General features: G+C 36.0%; 1 protein-coding gene across 7 annotated transcripts in view; it reads left to right on the top strand.

Moving 5' to 3' along the window:
• NBEAL1 (neurobeachin like 1) overlaps positions 1 to 19874 on the top strand; it is a 222282-nt gene that overhangs the window by 120277 nt on the left and 82131 nt on the right. For all 7 annotated transcript variants that reach the window (XM_012446197.2, XM_012446193.3, XM_064373144.1 and 4 more), the window contains 9 exons: positions 739 to 898; positions 2763 to 2851; positions 5494 to 6069; positions 6408 to 6583; positions 8506 to 8659; positions 8963 to 9091; positions 14996 to 15301; positions 15405 to 15554; positions 19468 to 19625. In XM_012446197.2, the coding sequence (XP_012301620.2) occupies positions 739 to 898; positions 2763 to 2851; positions 5494 to 6069; positions 6408 to 6583; positions 8506 to 8659; positions 8963 to 9091; positions 14996 to 15301; positions 15405 to 15554; positions 19468 to 19625 (1898 nt within the window). The remainder of the gene's footprint in view (positions 1 to 738; positions 899 to 2762; positions 2852 to 5493; positions 6070 to 6407; positions 6584 to 8505; positions 8660 to 8962; positions 9092 to 14995; positions 15302 to 15404; positions 15555 to 19467; positions 19626 to 19874) is intronic.

Genomic DNA, 19874 nt, shown 5'->3' with positions numbered 1-19874 from the left:
TCACCCAGGCTGAAGTGCAGTGGTATGATCTTGGCTCACTGCAACCTCTGCCTCCCAGGTTCAAGCGATTTTCCTGCCTTAGCCCTCCTAGTAGTAGGGACTACAGGCACGCACCACCATGCCTGGCTAATTTTTGTATTTTTAGTCGAGGCAGGGTTTCACCATATTGGCCAGGCTGGTCTCGAAATCCTGACCTCAAGCGATCTGCCCACCTCAGCTTCCCAAAGAGCTGGGATTATTGGCATGAGCTACCATGCCAGGCCCAGTTTATTCTTAAATCCATTTTTATATAATAGTATAACATGGAGTGCTCCTCCCTATTAAATTCATTTATACCTAGCATTCCATTATTGGAACGCTAGGCATGCAGGAGTTATTTATATCCCACTGCTCAAAGTCATCACCAAGGTCTGATTTTTCATACATGTCTTCAATCCAAAAAATTGCAACCTCCAGCAAAAATGGGTTAATACTGAGATTTCTTTTTATACTTAAGGAATAAAATGATGCTCCAAAAACAAAGTATAGCAATATTTTATTCTATAAATTAATAGTGTTATTTTAATCTATAAGTTAATATTGCTATAAGTTAATAGCAATACTTATTAACATTAAATGTTAATACTAATGATATTTACTAACAATATTTAATGTTAATAAGTCTAACATTGTTAATGTTAACTTAAGTGACAAACTATTAGTTTTCTATATTGAGAATATATTACTTGTTGTGACCAGATTATGGAACAAATGTTGAAATGCACGAATGTTTATGAGCGTAGTAAACAACATATTCGACTCAGAGACGTTGGCTACTCAGGACTGGGACTCCTTCTTAATGAAGCACTTGTTAATACTTCTCTTATTAAAAACCTCACCAATCAAATCATAAATACAGGTATGAATAAGGCTGATAAAGCTAACATATATAAGAAATGTTTTTTCCTATAAGTTTTTTCATACCTTTTTCAGGCTGCTTTTAAAATGATCTGTTACAGCTGGGCGCAGTTGCTCAAGCCTGTAATCCCAGACCTTTGGGAGGCCGAGGCAGGCTGATCACCTGAGGTCAGGCGTTTGAGACCAGCCTGACCAACATAGAGAAACCCTGTCTCTATTAAAAATACAAAATTAGCCAGGCATGGTGGTACATGCCTGTAATCCCAGCTACTTGGGAGACTGCGGCAGGAGAATCACTTGAACCTGGCAGGCGGAGGTTGCAGTGAGCTGAGATTGCGTCATTGCCCTCCAGACTGGGCAACAAGATTGAAATTCCATCTCAAAAATAAATAAATACAGGCTGGGTGCGGTGGCTCAAGCCTGTAATCCCAGCACTTTGGGAGGCCGAGACAGGTGGATCACGAGGTCAAGAGATCGAGACCATCCTGGTCAACATGGTGAAACCCCGTCTCTACTAAAAATGCAAAAAATTAGCTGGGCATAGTGGCGCGTGCCTGTAATCCCAGCTACTTAGGAGGCTGAGGCAGGAGAATTGCCTGAACCCAGGAGGCGGAGGTTGCAGTGAGTCGAGATCGTTTCATTGCACTCCAGCCTGGGTAACAAGAGCGAAACTCCGTCTCAAAGAATGAATGAATGAATGAATGAATGAATAAATAAATAATAAATAAATAAATACAATGATCTGTTATGTGATTCAGCAGAGCCTTCCTTGGTTACCATGTCTTGTGTAGTTTTGTTTTTTTGGTCTCTCCAGGGCATAGCACAGTTCCTTACTCAGTAAATGTTTATTGACTCAGTGATTAAGTTAATAACTGAGTCCACAGAACAAGAAAAGGACACTACAGAAATTTTGTACAAAAGATTGTTTTTTCTTTAAGGATCTTAAATTTTTTTTTTTTTTTTTTTTTTTGAGATGGAGTTTCGCTCTTGTTACCCAGGCTGGAGTGCAATGGCGTGATCTTGGCTCACCGCAACCTCCGCCTCCTGGGTTCAGGCAATTCTCCTGCCTCAGCCTCCTGAGTAGCTGGGATTACAGGCACGCGCCATCGTGCCCAGCTAATGTTTTGTATTTTTAGCAGAGACGAGGTTTCACCACATTGACCAGGATGGTCTCGATCTCTTGACCTCGTGATCCACCTGCCTCGGCCTCCCAAAGAAGGATCTTAAATTTTTAAAGGCAAATGAAAACTAATTTCAGATATTCTTTGTGGTTTCTTTTTTTTGTTTGTTTTGTTTTGGTTTTTGGCTTTTCTTTTTAGAGACAGAGTCTTGCTGTATTGACCAGGCTGGTTGTGCAGTGGCTAGTCACAGGTATGATCATAGCTCACTGTAGCCTCATACTGGATGCAGTGATCCTCCCACCTCAGCCTTCTAAGTAGCTGGGACTACAGGCATGTGCCATCGTGCCCTGCTTCTAATTTTCTTAAATAATTCTTTTAGTACTTAATGACAAACTATAGAATTTATGCCAAATGCTGGGAGTTCGGAGGTATGAGGTTCTTTGTCTTGAGTAGTTTACAATCTTGTTGATAAGATGTGCACATAAAAAGATAAATACTAATATAAGAGCCATATAGTATGGACAGTATGTTCAAGCAATCAAAAGAAAGTAACAGTTATTTAGGGTTGACTCAGGAGGTTGTCAAATATTCTAAACCTATTCTTTTTCTTTAAAATTTGAGCATACCTATAATTCATATTTTAAAATTAATTAATTATTTCAGCATTTTGTACAAGTATTATGCACAGTTCTTTCTTGGGTTATCTGTGGTATTTAATTTTAACTTTTTGTTTTTCTGCCATAGATCCTGTTATTAATTTCAAAGATCTATTATCTGTGGTATATATATCTCACAGAGCACATATAAATGTTAGAGTGGCCATCTGCAGAAAGGTCAGTAAACTCTTAAGATGTATTTTCATGGCATCTTTATCACGCTGTAAATAACTTTGCATTAATATTTTGCAGCAGATACAAGTTTTCATTTCTCTTATTTTATAAATGACATAATTTTATAAGTAAACAATTTTCTTTTTGAAGTAAATTAACTTTATGTAATCATAAGAAATTAGCATTTGAATGTTTTCTTATCTCTTCATGGTCTCCTGCAAATACGTTCTTTCCAGAGTCAAAAATTTATTACCAGAGAGTAGTTTTTTAATTAAGAAACTTCAATGATTGTGACCAGTTCTAATTCATATACCATATTTTAGAGTTTTGAATCTTTTGAACTTTCTGGGAATAATTTTCTATAATTTGTTTATGAGTATTTCAACAATGATTTGTCTTTGTACACAGTTAACCTTTAACTAAGTCAAGTGATAGTTATCCTGTCTGCCCCTTTCAGTTCATATCTTTCTCTGTCCTCCACTGGTACCATTGACCTGTCTTAATTTGCTTCCTTGCTTTTTTAAAAAAATTTACCTCCTGATTTTGTTATGGTACGTATGTATGTATGTATGTATGTATGTATGTATGTATCTATCTATCTATCTATCTATCTGGCTATCATCTTTCTTTCTATCTGGAGAGAGAGAGAGAAAGCATTTATATATATACATACACACACATATATATACATATATACACACACACACACATATATAGTTTATTTGATTAACCGACAGAAAAGAAAAATACATATTTGTTTAATATGTGTATATATATGTATGTATATATATATATATAATTTCTTTCTCTATTTAATGGCTGCATAGTGTTTCATTGTATGCTATCCTCTAAAGTATTATCTGGTTCCTTATTGGTAGACACCTGCTTTTCCATGTTATAAACTGCTGTTATGAATGTCTTTTTATGTTTTCGTATTTGTGGTAATACATCTGTAGGACATACTCCATGAAACGGAATTGCTGTATCAAAGAGTATTGTTTTACATTTTGATGGATATTTCCACATTGTCCTTCAAAATAACTGTACCAGTTTACATCTATACAGTGTGTGTGATAGTGATTATTTCCCTGTATGCTCAGTTCTGAGTATTTGAAGCAGGTCTTATAAATTGATCCTTTCCTTTTCACATATAATTAGATAGAAACAGCTCTCAGTGCAGCTTGGTTTTATCTATTATTTGTGTATAAAATAGGTACAAAGTAAGTCTTATTTTATGGAAACGTTAAAGTCATGAAAGCATGAAGAGTTTCTTTGCCAAGTAAAGCTTAATGTGGAAGGTAAAAAAATTGGTATTCTGTATGTATAAAGTAACAATGGCTCATGGATTGATATAGCATTAGTAAAGAAAGAATCTTCACATCATTGTGACTCCTTGTCTTCTGTATCAACATATATTAGTACTAGTAATATTGAAGTCCTTACCAACATTTTTCATCTCTTGCTATGAAATTTGTCAGAGCTAAAACTTCTGTTAAGAGAGATACTCAAAAGCCTAGAAGTTAAAGTTCTTCTCATCTACATAGAATTTTATTGGCTTTGTGATAAAATTGTCTTAAAAGATCTTAAGTGAATGTCTAAAGGTTTTTAAGAACTTGTTTTTATCTAAAAATTGAAATCAACTGGATAGTAGAGATCATACATATTCCCATGTCACTGTTTAGTGTTCTGGCTAAGCAGTGGCATCCATCTTGCTGAAACTCATTTTCTGGAATTAAAGTTTAGTTTTTGTTCTGTTCGTATAATATAGACTTACTAAACAACATAGACTTTAGTGTAGATTTACTGAACAAAAATGTTTTTGCAAAAGCAACCATTAGGCTGGGCGCAGTGGCTCATACCTGTAATCCCAGCATTTTGGGAGGCCAAGGCAGGCAGGAGTTCGAGACCAGCCTGACCAACATGGTGAAACCTTGTCTCTACTAAAAATACAAAAATTAGCTGGATGTGGTGGTGCACGCCTGTAGTCCCAACTACTTGGGAGGCTGAGGCAGGAGAATTGCATGAATCCAGAAGGCAGAGGTTGCAGTGAGCTGAGATCGCACCACTGCACTCCAGCCTGGGTGACAGAGCAAGACTCTGTCTCAAAAAAAAAAAAAAAAAAAAAAGAAAGCAACCATTAACTTTCCCTGAAAAAAAAAATGAGACAGAAAAACATCCTTGGTGTACTCAGGTTCTATCAAAATGTCTTATGTGTCCCATTCACTCCCCTAATGCTCCCCTTATGTGTTCTTTTTGCTCCCCTGTGCCTAGCACATAGTAGGTGTGCAGTAGTATTTGCTGAACAAATGTAGTGGGCTCATGGAAAGTATTTAGTTGAAAGGATGTTACTCTATTATTTAATGTATACCATCCTATTCATTTTAATTTTCCTTTTTTATCTTTCAGCAAATATTTTATTTAGTTCACCCTTACTCTGTACAATGAGTAGTATGGAGATTTGTTGGAAACACAATGCCAGTCTTCCAGATAGTTTATAATCTAATTAAGAATATAATCTTTTGAAAGTATATTCTTCTGTAGTTTCTTATTAAATTACTTTATTATGAAAATAACTGAAAAGAGACTTTTTAATATAAAGTACTGTGTACTTTTTGAAGAATTTTGTATTCTTAATCTTTTTACAGGTTTTACAAATTTTACAGTTTCACACAGATGCAGCACATCAAATATCACAACAAGTGGGGTGGCAAGACACCTTAGTGAGGCTTTTTTTAAAAGCAAAATTTGAAAATGGAAATACTCTTCATAAGCACAGTAGAGCTGTTTTAATGAAAGACAATGATAAGAATATGTCAGCTGAAGATACTAAGAAGAACTTTGATGAAAAAACAGATGAGGAAAAAATCACCTCTTTTTCCTCAGCTAAGGTGTCTTCAGATCAGTGGAGTTTGGAGGATAGACACTCTTTAGACTCAAACACACCATTATTTCAAGAAGATAGCTCTGTGGGAGAATTGTCTTTCAAATCAGAGAATCAAGAAGAATTCTGGCATAGCAACCCTTCACATTTGAGTCTAGATCTCAGTGGAATTGACTCATGTGAAATGAGTGATAGTGGAAATCAAGTGCCAGACAGTCTGCCTAGCACACCATCCCCAATAGAGTCTACTAAATCGTTTTCTGTGCACTCTGACAAAGAAAGCAGCATCACAAATGATATGGGCTTTAGTGATGACTTCTCTTTACTTGAAGGCCAAGAGGTAAATTTGCTTATTTTTCCAAATGCTATTTTTATTTTCATGTCTGATACATACTTCTAATCCTTAGGAATATGTGAGCAGTTGTTAACAATTTTATATTCATGTTCTGTTTCATGATCTAAGGTTTAGAAACTTAGAAGTCACTAGATTGTGAGTTTCTTGAAAGCAAAGCTAGTGTCTTACTCATTTTATATCTTTAGGGCCTAGTACAGTTCAGGTTCATTAAGGCACTTTAAAAATATGTTAAATGATTACAATGAGTATATATAATGGTTCTTATGATGTGCTTTGAACAACTACACCTCTAGTTATTTTAAATTACTTTATCTTTTTCATAGAGATGTGAGGAAGAGCTTCTTCAATTACTGACACATATTTTGAATTATGTAATGTGTAAGGGACTAGAAAAGTCTGATGATGATACTTGGATTGAACGAGGACAAGTGTTTTCAGCACTAAGTAAACCAGGAATATCCAGTGAGCTACTTCGACCATCAGATGAAATAAAACTAATGTAAGCATTTAGTTAGTCATTTTCCATCTTCCTTTTGGCGAGAGCAGGAGTCTGAAATAATTTTAGTTATTGAACATTCATTCAGTATTCTGTGGATATAAAAAGGGAGAAAAAGAGAAACTTTGTACTCAGTTCCTTTTCCTATCTTTTGCCATACTAGTAGAATCTAAAGAGGAATCCCAAACTTATTCCAATACGAGGAGGTTTAAGTCTTAAGTAAATCTGGATCATAAGTAATTACAGATTTTTTTGTTTAAATTGTTTTCTTGTGGTATTTGAGGACTTGATACATTGTTTTCTGCAGGCTTGTCTAAATTTGAGTGTTACCATGCTAAGAGAAGGGAGTTATGTTTTCATGAAAATTATTTCTCTGAAGGATTTAGGGTTCCTTGTAGATCAAGCATATCTTACCCACAGGTTGCAGGCCACATGCAGCTGAGGATGGCGGCCCAACACAAATTCATAAACTTTCTTAAAACATTATGAGATTTTTTTGCAATTTCTTTTAGCTGATTAGCTATTGTTAAAGCATATCATTAAAATATTATTAGCGTATTTTATTTTATTTTATTTTTGAGACTGAGTCTTACCTTGTTGCCCAGGCTGGAGTGCAGCGGCGCAATCTTGGCTCACTGCAACCTCCGCCTCCCAGTTTCAAGCAATTCTCCTGCCTCAGCCTCCTGAGTAGCTGGGATTACAGGCCCACGCCACCACGCCCAGCTAATTTTTGTATTTTTAGTAGAGACAGGGTTTCACCATGTTGATCAGGTCGGTCTCGAACTCCTGACCTCATGATCCACCCGCTTCAGCCTATTAGCATATTTTATGTGTGGCCCAAGACAATTCTTCCAATGTGGCCCAGGGAAGCCAAAAGATTGGACACCCCTGCTATAGATAATAGGACTCTGTAATGGTAGCATAGAAGGGAAGAATTACATCTTTTCTTCCACAGGGCTAGATCCTCTGTAAGGCATAATAAGGGTTTCTTCTCTAACCTTGCCAATTGCCAGCTTTAAAGAAACTAAGTATCTCATGAAGGAGGGAATGTGAATTATTGTCATAGTTTTTTTATAGTCAAGTAAAACAGGGAACTTTTACTTGGACTTTTAATACTAGGTATATTAAAAATAAATACTCCAAACATTTCAGTGTTTCTCCATTATTGTTAAATTCCATTTACAGGCCTGGCATGGTGGCTCATGCCTGTAATCCCAGCACTTTGGGAGGCCGAGGCAGGCTTATCACCTGAGGTCAGGAGTTCACGACCAGCCTGGCCAACTTGACAAAACCCCGTGTCTACTAAAAATCTAAAAATTAGCCAGGCCTGTTGGTGCATGCCTGTAATCACACCTACTTGGGAGGCTGAGGCAGGAGAATCGCCTGAACCTGGGAGGCGGGGATTGCAGTGAGCTGAGATCATGCCATTGCACTCCAGACTGGGCAACAAGAGTGAAACTCTGTCTCAAAAAAAAAAATTCTTTTACAGTGTCTTAGGGATACCTGCTAGTAATCGTATATCTTTGGAGGTACTATGCTGCCTCTCAAGCTGTTTTGTTTTGTTTTGTTTTTTTGAGACGGAGTTTCGCTCTTGTTACCCAGGCTAGAGTGCAATGGCGCGATCTCGGCTCACTGCAACTTCCGCCTCCTGGGTTCAGGCAATTCTCCTGCCTCAGCCTCCTGAGTAGCTGGGATTACAGGCATGCGCTACCATGCCCAGCTAATTTTTTGTATTTTTAGTAGAGATGGGGTTTCACCATGTTGACCAGGATGGTCTCGATCTCTTGACCTCATGATCCACCCGCCTCGGCCTCCCAAAGTGCTGGGATTACAGGCGTGAACCACCGTGCCTGGCTTGTTTTGTTTTTAATGTCCTGTTTTTCTGAGCTCACAATGGTTTTAAGAGGAATTTGTTTTCCATTTAGTTTGCTACAAAAGATGTTAGAATGGGCAGTCTCAGAAAACAGAGAAGCAAAAACTAATCCAGTAACTGCTGAAAACGCCTTCCGACTAATGCTGATCATACAGGATTTTCTTCAGTCAGAGGGACTAGTTAATCCAAACATGTGGACTGAGAAGGTGCGGTAATATCTCTTTAAAATTATGTTTTGGGTAATTAAGAACTTTATTCAAAGACAAATTTTGTACCCCCTCTTTTTAGAGCATTAATGCATAATCAGATTCAATAAACATAGATAAGATGGGATGAATAGTCACAGATTTTGTTAGCTGTTACTAGGATGATTCTTTTGGCTTTTGTCAACTGAACATTAGACTAGTTTTTGAAATATTTGTGGTTTGTATTAATGTTGGGGAAAATTGATCATCAGTAAATTGAAAAACTTAATGTTTACTATTTCTCAATTTGTTCCTTTGTGATAGCTTTTAGAGGATATGATGCTGCTCTTTGACTGTCTGTCAGTCTGGTATTCTGAAAATCCATTATGGGTAAAACTCTCTCAAATTCAGATCCAGTTGCTTCTAGGATTCATTGGAAGGGGTAATTTACAGGTTTGTCCATTTTTTTATATTATTTTTTGTGCTTCCATGCAGCATAGGTATTATTTATGTAACAAGCAAATGATAATGTCTTTTTGGTATTTTAAGTTTTTTATTAGTTCTAAAACTATCCATGATTTCACTTGGAGTTTTGAGGAGCTTGAGAGGCAGTTAATTTATTACTTCTTCCTGATATTAACAACTTCATATAATTTTAAGGCTTTCTTTTATAGGATTTATATATAGCTTATATTAATATATCATCTGTTGCAGTATAACTACCTAGGTGCTAGGTAGCCTGCAACAATTGTTTATAACATATGGTTTAGGGCTTGCATTTTTTAGAAAAATTATTATTATTATTATTATTATTATTATTTTTTTTTTTTTTTTTGAGACGGAGTCTCGCTCTTGTTACCCAGGCTGGAGTGCAATGGCGCGATCTCGGCTCACCGCAACGTCCGCCTCCTGGGTTCAGGCAATTCTCCTGCCTCAGCCTCCTGAGTAGCTGGGATTACAGGCACGCGCCACCGTGCCCAGCTAATTTTTTTGTATTAATAGAGACGGGGTTTCACAATGTTGACCAGGATGGTCTCGATCTCTCGACCTCGTGATCCACCCGCCTCGGCCTCCCAAAGTGCTGGGATTACAGGCTTGAGCCACCGCGCCCGGCCGAAAAATTATTTTTTAAATTGCTCCTTTCAATTTTTTTCTGCTATTTTACTAATTTACAATTTTTACATTCCATCTCAATATTTTTTTATTTATCACACACTAAATTCCTAATGAAGTACTAAGCACTGTGCTAGATTTTAGAAATAAAGAGAAATAAAATACTGATCACAAGGAATATTTATTCTATTTTAAATTAAAAATGGAAAAGACTGAAAAATTTGATGTAAATTTTGGTCTGTCATTTTTCTACTTACATGGGGTACTTGTGAGAACCTGGGTTAGAGTAATCATGGTAAGAATTTAATAGCTATTTACCTGGCCCTTTTTATTTTATTTTAATGTTTCCATTTTTGTATTTGGTGCAGGAAGGTTGGGGTGGGACTGGCTTCTGATTTACATAAACTAGATATAATATTAATAAGAACATGGAGAGGTTAAAATTCTGACATCAGGTTGCCATATATATATATATATATATATATATATATATATATATAAATACACATACATATATATTATTATTATTTTTCTTTTTAAGACAGGGTCTGTGTCTCCCAAGTTGGAGTACAGTGGTGCAATCTTGGTTCACTGTAACCTCCACCTCCCAGGTTCAAGTGATTGTCATGCCTCAGCCTCCTAAGTAGCTGGGACTACAGGCACCTGCCACCACGCCTGGCAAATTTTTTTGTGTTTTTGGTAGAGACGGAGTTTCACCATATTGGACATGCTGGTCTCGAACACCTGACCTCATATGAGCCACCCACCTCGGCCTCCCAAAGTGCTGGGTTTACAGGCGTGAGCCATTGCATCCGACCACTCTATTTTTTTTTTTTTTAGATGGAGTTTTGCTCTTGTTGTCGAGGCTGGAGTGCAATGGCGCGATATCAGCTCATCACAACCTCCGCCCCCCAGGTTCAAGCTATTCTCCTGCCTCAGCCTCCCGAGTAGTTGGGATTACGGGCATGCACCACCATGCCTGGCTAATTTTGTATTTTTAGTAGAGACGGGGTTTCTCCATGTTGCTCATGCTGGTCTCGAACTCCCAACCTCAGTTGATCACCCGCCTCGGCCTCCCAAAGTGTTGGGGTTACAGGCATGAGCCACCGCACCTGGACCTGGCCATTCTATTTTTAAAATATCATAATCTGATGATTCTATTTTTTATTTTTGTTTATATTTTTTATTGTGAATGCTGCAGAGAAGTAATTCTATTTTTAATAGATATTTATCTTTGATTATAAAAGCAACACATACTCATTGTAGAAAATGAAAGCATAGAGGAAAATGTAAATAATTCACCTTCCTATAACATAAGAGAAAACAACTATTAGTATTTTAGTATGTTTTTTCTTGTTCTATGACTATATCTTTTTCAGATGTCATGTATTTGGATTGCTTTGTGTTTTTTTTCTTTTTATCACTGTTATATAAAACTTATTTCCCGGTTAGTAATAGAGTTTTTTTTCTTTCATCCTAAAATTAACATATATTCATTGTAGAAAACTTGGAAAATACGGAAAAGCTAAACAAGTATATGGGCATTAAAGTACACACATGGTGAAAGTTTGAATTATACAGACTTTAAATGTAATTCTTAAATATACGAACTAAGAACTTTTTTTTAAAAAAAAGACTCTTTCTCTAGTAACTGTACTCTGAAACTAATCCTAAAGTAATAATCTAAAATATAGAACTGGTCAGGCACAGTATCTCACACCTGTAATCTCAGCACTTTGGGAGGCTGAGGTGGGCAAATCACTTGACCCCAACAGTTTGAGACAAGCCTGGCCATCATAACGAAACCCCATCTTGGGAGGCTGAGGCAGGAGAATCGCTTGAACCCAGGAGGCAGAGGTTGCAGTGAGCCAAGATCATGCCACTGCAGTTCAGCCTGGGCAACAGAGTAAGACTCTGTCTCAAAATTAATTAATTTATTTATTAAAATAAAATACAGAACCACCTTTATATACATAGATATTCAGTATAGTATTCTTTTTTTTAATTCAACCTAGAAGTAGAATGAGGATAGCCTTTTTGGCTTTTTCATTAATTTTAGCCTAATGACTACTAAAGTAGTTGCAGTTAGCATGCCAGGTAGTTCTTTATTTTAGATGTTAGGACTTTTTTTTCTTACATTTGTAATTTATCCTCAGCGTTTTTTAATTTGATGAAATTTCCCTAAAAAAATGTCTATTTATTTAGTTCACCATTAAGTATTCAGTGCCCATTCCATAATAGGGGCTCTATAAGTACTCATTAAATAAATGATAAGCACAGCACCTGCAAATACAAATAAGACAGACTCTTCTTTTTTTTTTTTTTGGAGATGGAGTTTAGCTCTATTACCCAGGCTGGTGTGCAGTGGCACGATCTTGGTTCACTGCATCTCTTCACCTGCCAGTCTCAAGCAATTCTCCTGCCTCAGCCTCCCATGTAGCTGGGACTACAGGCATGTGCCATCACACATGGCTAATTTTTGTATTTTTAGTAAAGATGGGGTTTCACCTTGTTGGCCAGGCTGGTCTCGAACTCCTGACCTCCTGTGATCTGCCTACCTTGGCCTTCCAAAGTTCGGGGATTACAGGTGTGAGCCACCGCGCCCAGCCCAGAGACTGATTCTATCTACTAGCAGTTAGTGACCTAAAACATTTCTCACTAGCCTGTTGGGTAATTGTATTCTCTCAGAAATAAAAATCTATTTTCCTGAGGTTGTACACTTTAAAGGCTAGGACAGGAATCTCTTTCTGTATAGGGGTTATAATAGAGCTACCTGAAAACTTGATTTATTTGGCTCATACATGTTAATTAATTGCCAGTATTTAAGTATTAAGAAATTTTACATAAAAACCAAGATTTCCCAGCTTGTTTCAAAAATAGGACTGCATGGTCATTGATTCATTTAGATGTACATATTGTCTCCAGTTAGCCTGGTTCCTTACTCCCCATGTTGCCCTAGCTCAGCCAGTGATTCCCATCCCTGGCTACACATGAAATCACCTAGAGGAGCATTCTAAACATACCTATGTAGTGCATCACCCATAGTAATTAATTCAGAATGGGGTGAAACTAGGGCTTCAGTATTTTGTTGTTTGTGTGTGTGTGTGTGTGTGTGTGTTTGTTTGTTTGTTTTGAGACGGAGTCTCGCTCTGTCACCCAGGCTGGAGTACAGTGGCACGATCTCGGCTCACTGCAACCTCTGCCTCCTGGGTTCAAGTGATTCTCCTGCCTCTGCCTCCCAAGTAGCTGGGATTACAGGCATGTGCCACCACACCTGGTTAATTTTTGTGTTGTTTAGTAGAGATGGGGTTTCTCCATGTTTGCCAGGCTGGTCTCAAACTCCTGACCTCAAGTGATCCACCTGCCTTGGTCTCCTAAAGTGCTATGTTTACAAGTATGTGCTACGACACCCAGCCTGGGCATCAGTATTTTTTGTAATTCCTCAGGTGACCCTAATGCAGTACTATTTATAATAAGGGGGAAAGGAAGCATTGTATATATTTGATATGTCAGTATCCAAAATTAAAGCACTGGTCAAGTAAATTATATTCATTTAAAGTATCTTTATACTTTTAAATAAATGTGTAAACAATGTTTATTTAATGTCATGACATTAAGTTAAAAGCAAAACATTGGATATTTAACTCTTTATGTAAATAGTATTTTCTTAAACATGTAGCAAAAAAAAGCCCAGAATATTAACACTGGTATTTCCTGGATGTAGGAATTGTGTGACTTTTTTTTCTTTAATTTATTTTGCCCTTATTGGAATTCAGTTCCTTTAGTTGGATTCAGAGACTGAACGGTGAGAAGAGGGATGGGTTGGGGGAAAATATGAGCAGGGTAGAGAAATCAAAGCTTTGAGTTATATTAGAGATTGTTTCCTCCAATGCTGTTTACATTGCTAAAATTTACATGGAAAGAGTACCTGAAGTCTTTTGTTGCCTTATCCTGCAAAGACCTGTGTGTACAGCCCAGACCAGCTTTTGGCACAAATACATTCTTGCAGTGGTTTCAGGTTCTAATTGTTTTTTAAATTTTCTTTTGCTTTTCTTTATTTGGGAAGTAATATAGATCCAGTGAGATTATAGGGTTAAGGGAGAAGGAGAAGGAAACCCAATATGTCATTTTCCTGCCTTAATTTTAAAACAGGTCTTTCTGTAACCCAGAAAAAAAGGAAACCCCTTAGTCATCTAATATACCTTTCCTCATTGGGAATTAAGGCCAAAGCCTAATAGTAGTATTCTTTTGCCTAGGCTTGTGCCCTGAATATGTATAGTCCTTGGGAATTTTAAGGGTAGTTAGGATTCTGATCAAGGACTTGGACTTCTATATACCTGTGCTTTATGTATCAGAATACTTTTGATTTCAAATAAGAGAAACATCAAGCCAAACTGACTTAGTTAAGAAGATTTTTTTGCTCATATAGTTGAGCAAATTTCATAGTTAAGGTGAATTTAAGCAGGATTCAGTCAGGCCTCCAGTTCCATTTATTTGCTTTCTCACAGCACCACTCTCCATCATCTGTCAGCTTGTGTTAAGCTGGCCTCCCTTATGGACACAAAACAGCTGCCCACAGCAATTGGGACTGTATGCTACTTCTTTCATATCCAGAGAAAGAGATTGCTTTTTCCTACAGTCATTGTTGGTAGACAATTTCCATGGAAATCTTTTTGAGGTTGTTCATATGAACAACTTTGGAAGATAGAGGTTATGTCTTCCTTCAGAGCAAAGGGAAGATTTGTTTACTATCCAGTATAATAAAGATAATGTTTCCCTCCATGGCAAAATCAGGGAAGATTTGTTTACTATCCAGTATAAAGATAATGTCTCCCTCCGTGGCAAAATGAGACAAGTTTACTGCCCAGTGTAAAAGATTTGAGTTTCCTTTTTACTGGTGGTTTCTCTACTAAAATGTGTCTACATGTGCAGGCATCATTTAGTTCTCTTCATCTCTCACTGTGGGAATTGCATTTTGGGGAAACAGTGCAAATGCTGATACTCTGTCTACTGCTATTGCTATGGATCTTTGTCTCTGACCCAGGAGTCTTGTATCTTCTGCCAACACCTGTGAAACTGTAGCAGCTAACTCTTAGCTTAGAGGCAGAGTAACATCTGAGACCTTTCATAATTCCTGACAGTTACTATATAAAAGTTCTGAACCCACAGAGCCAGGCAGAACTTGTGCTATCACTAAATGTTTGCTTTAGTCTGCTCTTTCTCATCTAAACTGTTTTCCTCCAGGTTTGTGCAATGGCATCAGCTAAGCTAAATACCCTTCTTCAGACCAAAGTGTTTGAAAATCAGGATGAAGCATGTTACATTTTAGGGAAGCTGGAACATGTTCTAAGTCAATCCATCAAGGAACAGACTGAAATATACTCGTTTTTGATTCCTCTTGTTCGTACCCTGGTTTCCAAAATTTATGAGCTTCTCTTCATGAACTTGCACCTACCTTCTTTACCTTTTACCAATGGTAGCTCCTCATTTTTTGAAGATTTTCAAGAATATTGTAATTCAAATGAATGGCAAGTTTACATTGAAAAATATGTAAGTTTTATCTTTTTTGAGCAAGATTTTTCTGCTGATTTACAATTTTTTATAGATGTGAAGTCATATATTAAATTTTATGTATTCTTTTTTTTTTGGTAAGATTGTACCTTACATGAAGCAGTATGAAACTCATACATTTTATAATGGTCATGAGAACATGGCACTTTATTGGAAGGATTGTTATGAAGCTTTAATGGTAAATATGCATAAACGAGACCGGGAAGGAGGGGAAAGCAAGCTCAAATTTCAGGTAAAAAGTAAATGTTTTAATATCTAGTTTTTCATGTTGATTTTAAACATTTAATATTAAGAGCAATACAGGCACCAAATTTTATAAGCAGTATTTCTATTATTTGTTTAAACATTATCTTAGAATTAGAAGAAAAACAGCTAATCAATCAGTTACAATTAAGATCAATTAATAGTAAAATATCCTGTACATAGTGATTATGTAAAAAGTTTATTAAGCTGCTAGTACGTTAATAGATCCCTCTAAGGAGGCTGGATACATACCATCACTTAGAGAGAAATTTACAGCACATAATATTTATATTAGAAAAGAAGAAAGGCATTGAATTTTAAGTTTCTACCTTAAGAAACTAGAGAAATGACTGGGCACGGTGGCTCATGCCTATAATCCCAGCACTTTGGGAAGCCAAGGTGAGTGGATCACCTGATATCAGGAGTTCGAGACCAGCCTAGCCAACATGATGAAACCTGTCTCTACTAAAAATAAAAAAAATAGCTGGGCATGGTGGCGTGTGCCTGTAATCCCAGCTACTGGGAGTCTAAGGCAGGAAGATCGCTTGAACCTGGGAGGTGAATGTTGCAGTGAGCTGAGATCCTGCACTGCACTCCAGCCTGGGCAACAGAGCGAGATTCCATCTCAACCAAGGGAAAAAAAAAAAAAGAAAGAAACTAGAGAAACAAAAGTAATCCAAATCCTTATCAGCAGAAGTAATGAATAAAGATAAGAACAGAAATAAATGAAATTGAAAGCAGAAAAACAATAAAGTCAATGAAACCAAGGTCCAGTTGTTCAAAATATCAGTAAAATTGATAAACTTCTAGCAATATTGACAAAGAAAAAAAGAGAGGGAGATGTGAAAAATCATTTAGACCAGGAAAGAAAGAGGCAATATCACCATTGACTCTACAGACATCAGCATTGTAATGAGGGACCACTACAAACCACTCTATGCACAAAAATATGACAACTTAAATGAAATGGATCAATTTTTGACAGACACAAATTTCCAAAACTAGTTCAAGAATAAGTATATAACCTGAATAGTCCTATATCTATTAAATATATAATTTATAGTTAAAAACCTTCAAAAAGGGAAAACTTCAGGCCCAGATGGTTTCACTGGCAAATTCTACCATACATTTAATGGAGAAATTATGCTACTTTCTCAGTCTCTTCAAATATGGAAAAGTAGGAACAATTCCAACTCATTGATGAGGGTAATATTACCTTCATAGTGAAATAATAGAAAAATAGTACAAGAAAACTACAGACCAGTGTCTGTCAGGAACATAGCAACAAAACAAATCTAACAATATATTTTAAAAATAATACATCAGATCAAGCACAGTGGCTTATGCCTGTAATCGCAGCACTTTGGGAGGCCAAGGTGGAGGATCATTTTAGGCGAGGAGGTCGAGATCAGCCTGGGCAACACAGAGAGACTCTACCTCTACAAAAAATTTAAAAATTAGCTGGGTGTGGTGGTGCACACCTGTAGTAGCAGCTACTGAGAAGGCTGATATGAGAGGATCACTTGAGTACAGGAGGTCAAAGCTTTAAGTAAGCCATGATTCCTCCATTGCACTCCAATGTAGATGAGGAGTGAGGCTTTGTCTCAAGAACAATAAAAAATGTATTAAATGGTAATAATAATAATATACAACACAACAAAGTGGAATTTATCCTCAGGATGCAGAGCTAGTTCAACATTTGAAGATTAATTAATATACTGGACCATGTTTGTAGTCTTAACAAGAAAAACTGCATTATCATATCAGTAAATCCAGGAAAAGCCCTTGAAAAAATTAAACATCCATTTGTAATGAAAGCTCTCAGCAAACTAGGAATAGAAGGGAACTACTTAACTCTTTACCAACGTCCTACCTCTAGCTTCATATTCAGTGGTGAAAAACTGAGTACTTTTCCCCTAAGATAGGGAACTAGACAGGGATATTCGTTCTCACCATTCTTAGTTACCATTGTACCACAAATCTTAGCAAATATAGTAAGAATAGAAAAAAACATACAAAGAAGCATTCACATTGGGAAGGAAGAAATAAAACTATCTAAAGGTAACATGATTCTCTGTATAGAAAATCTCAAGGACTCTGTTATACCAATAAATTACTATAATTAAGCAAGTTTAGCAAGGCTGCAGGACATGAAATCAGTGCACAAAATTTAATCATATTTCCATACCCTAGCAATGAATAATGAATGAGAAACTTAATTTTTTTTTTTTCCATAACATTCTTGGAGTAGGGGAACTGAAATTTTCTAAAAATACTTTTTCAATAGCTCTAAAATAATAAAATGCTTAGGTATCAATCTAACAAAATATATACAGCATCTGCTGTATATATGCCAAAAACTAAAAAAACACTTGAAACAAATTAAAGAATACCTAAATAAATACAGATAGGCACTGTATTCATGAATTGGAAGAGTCAGTAGTCCTAAGTAATTTTAAAATGTATATATTTGCACATATTTGGTTAAGCCAAAATGAGACCATTGCTCCTTTCTTAACTTAAAATATATTGTAAACATCTTTCCATGGCAGACTGCAAAGTATTTCATTGTTTTATATATTAGTACATTTAAATGTATTTCCCATTGTTAGACCTCACTTACTAGTTTTTTTCTGTATTACAAATAGTATTGAACATCCCTATAGTTATATTTTTGTGGCTATCCAAGATGATTTCCCTAGGATAAGTGGAATTACTGGTATGTAGTGCTTATGATAAACACTGTTTTATTTCCCTGAGAGAAGTTCTACCAGTTTATATTCTTATCAACACTTTCCCTGTAACTTTACCTTTTCTAGAAATACATATTTAAGAATATCCTTATATGCTTGAACCTCAAAACTGTGAATTTGATGTTTAATTACCATGGAGCTGTCATGACTTCCTCAGTTTTCTCAGAAATGATCTGTTTTAAGTATTTGGTAACATTGTATTCCAAAATAATCGATTTCCTACTCATCTAATAGTAGTTAACAATGACAATTATAATAATGACAACTACAAGTTTTTGAAGGCTTGCTATTTTGCTAGCACCTTATTAAGCACTTTAAATGTTCATCTTTATTATGACAGTTATTGTTAACCTCATTTTACACATGAGAGGACACTGAGCCTCAGAGAATTAGCTATGAGAAACAACTTAGATAAGAGAATTAGCTCAGAAAAGCTAAGATTTATATCCAGGTCTAACTCCAAGGCATGTATTTTTAATGACACATTGCTGTAGTATCTCTCTAAAACTGTTTAAAATTTTAACTGTTCTTTTTAATTTAATTCATTGCTGGTTTGTTTGAAACAAATTAGTGCTGTCATTTTAGTTGCTAATAGATGAATATTGATGTGAGATAGATAAGCCAGTCTTCTGTTTGTTTCTTTGAAACTATAGACATTAATTTCACAGCTTAAAGTTATGCCTTGGTAGTATAGAATGTAATTATCCTTCTTTCTACTTTCTTTCATCTTGAGTCTCATTTTAGATGCCTTATAAATCAAAGATCCCAGAGGAAAATTATTTTACTTGACAGTAAGTAGGAGGTTAATTATCTTGAGTTTAAAAGTTCTTGACATTTTGTGCTGGATGAAAAAAGAAAACAGAAAAAAAAAAAAGTTCTGTGTTGAGACACTTTGCATTTTTGAAGTTCTTCACATTTTTATTGTTGGTTGGTTTTTAAGTTTTAAAAAAATGTAAATAGATTATAGGTAAAATTATATCATACTTCATCAAAGAAAATGATTCTAATGGAATAAAAGCCTGTTGCTTACCAGCTTCTTTCTCATGCTGTAACATTTTATTGGTCAAAAATTTTAAATTATGGAATTAAAATGTAAATATACCTGTAAACATATGAGTCAATGATCTTATTTCTTATTGTTTCTTTCAGGAGCTGTTTGTGGAGCCATTTAATCGAAAAGCACGCCAAGAGAACCTGAGGTATAATAATATGCTTAAACAACTTAGCAGTCAACAGTTAGCCACTGTTAGACGCTGGAAAGCAATACACCTCTATCTTTCATGTGAAAGGGGACCTTGGGCTAAAAGGTAGGTGGATATAATTTTATTAAGTACTCGTTTTTTTTTTAGAACTCTGGTCTAGAACTTTTTGAACAAATGCCCCTTTCACTCCAATTTTTTAAATGTTCAGTTTATAAAAGGGTACTTTTAATCTTATTTATTGTCTTTTTGTGAAGTATAGGTCTGGGATGATGTGAGGTTATCTTGTTTTTTATCATACAATTGCTTGCCTTCCTTTGACCCTTTGACATAAAGTTTATTAGACTTTAGACTCTT

Source organism: Aotus nancymaae, unplaced genomic scaffold (genome assembly GCF_030222135.1).
Source record: "Aotus nancymaae isolate 86718 unplaced genomic scaffold, 86718_ANA_hifiasm-v0.15.2.pri h1tg000008l, whole genome shotgun sequence".
Classification (NCBI taxonomy): domain Eukaryota; kingdom Metazoa; phylum Chordata; class Mammalia; order Primates; family Aotidae; genus Aotus; species Aotus nancymaae.
The sequence above is the reverse complement of the archived record's forward strand: the minus strand, read 5'-3'. Positions and strand labels throughout refer to the sequence as shown.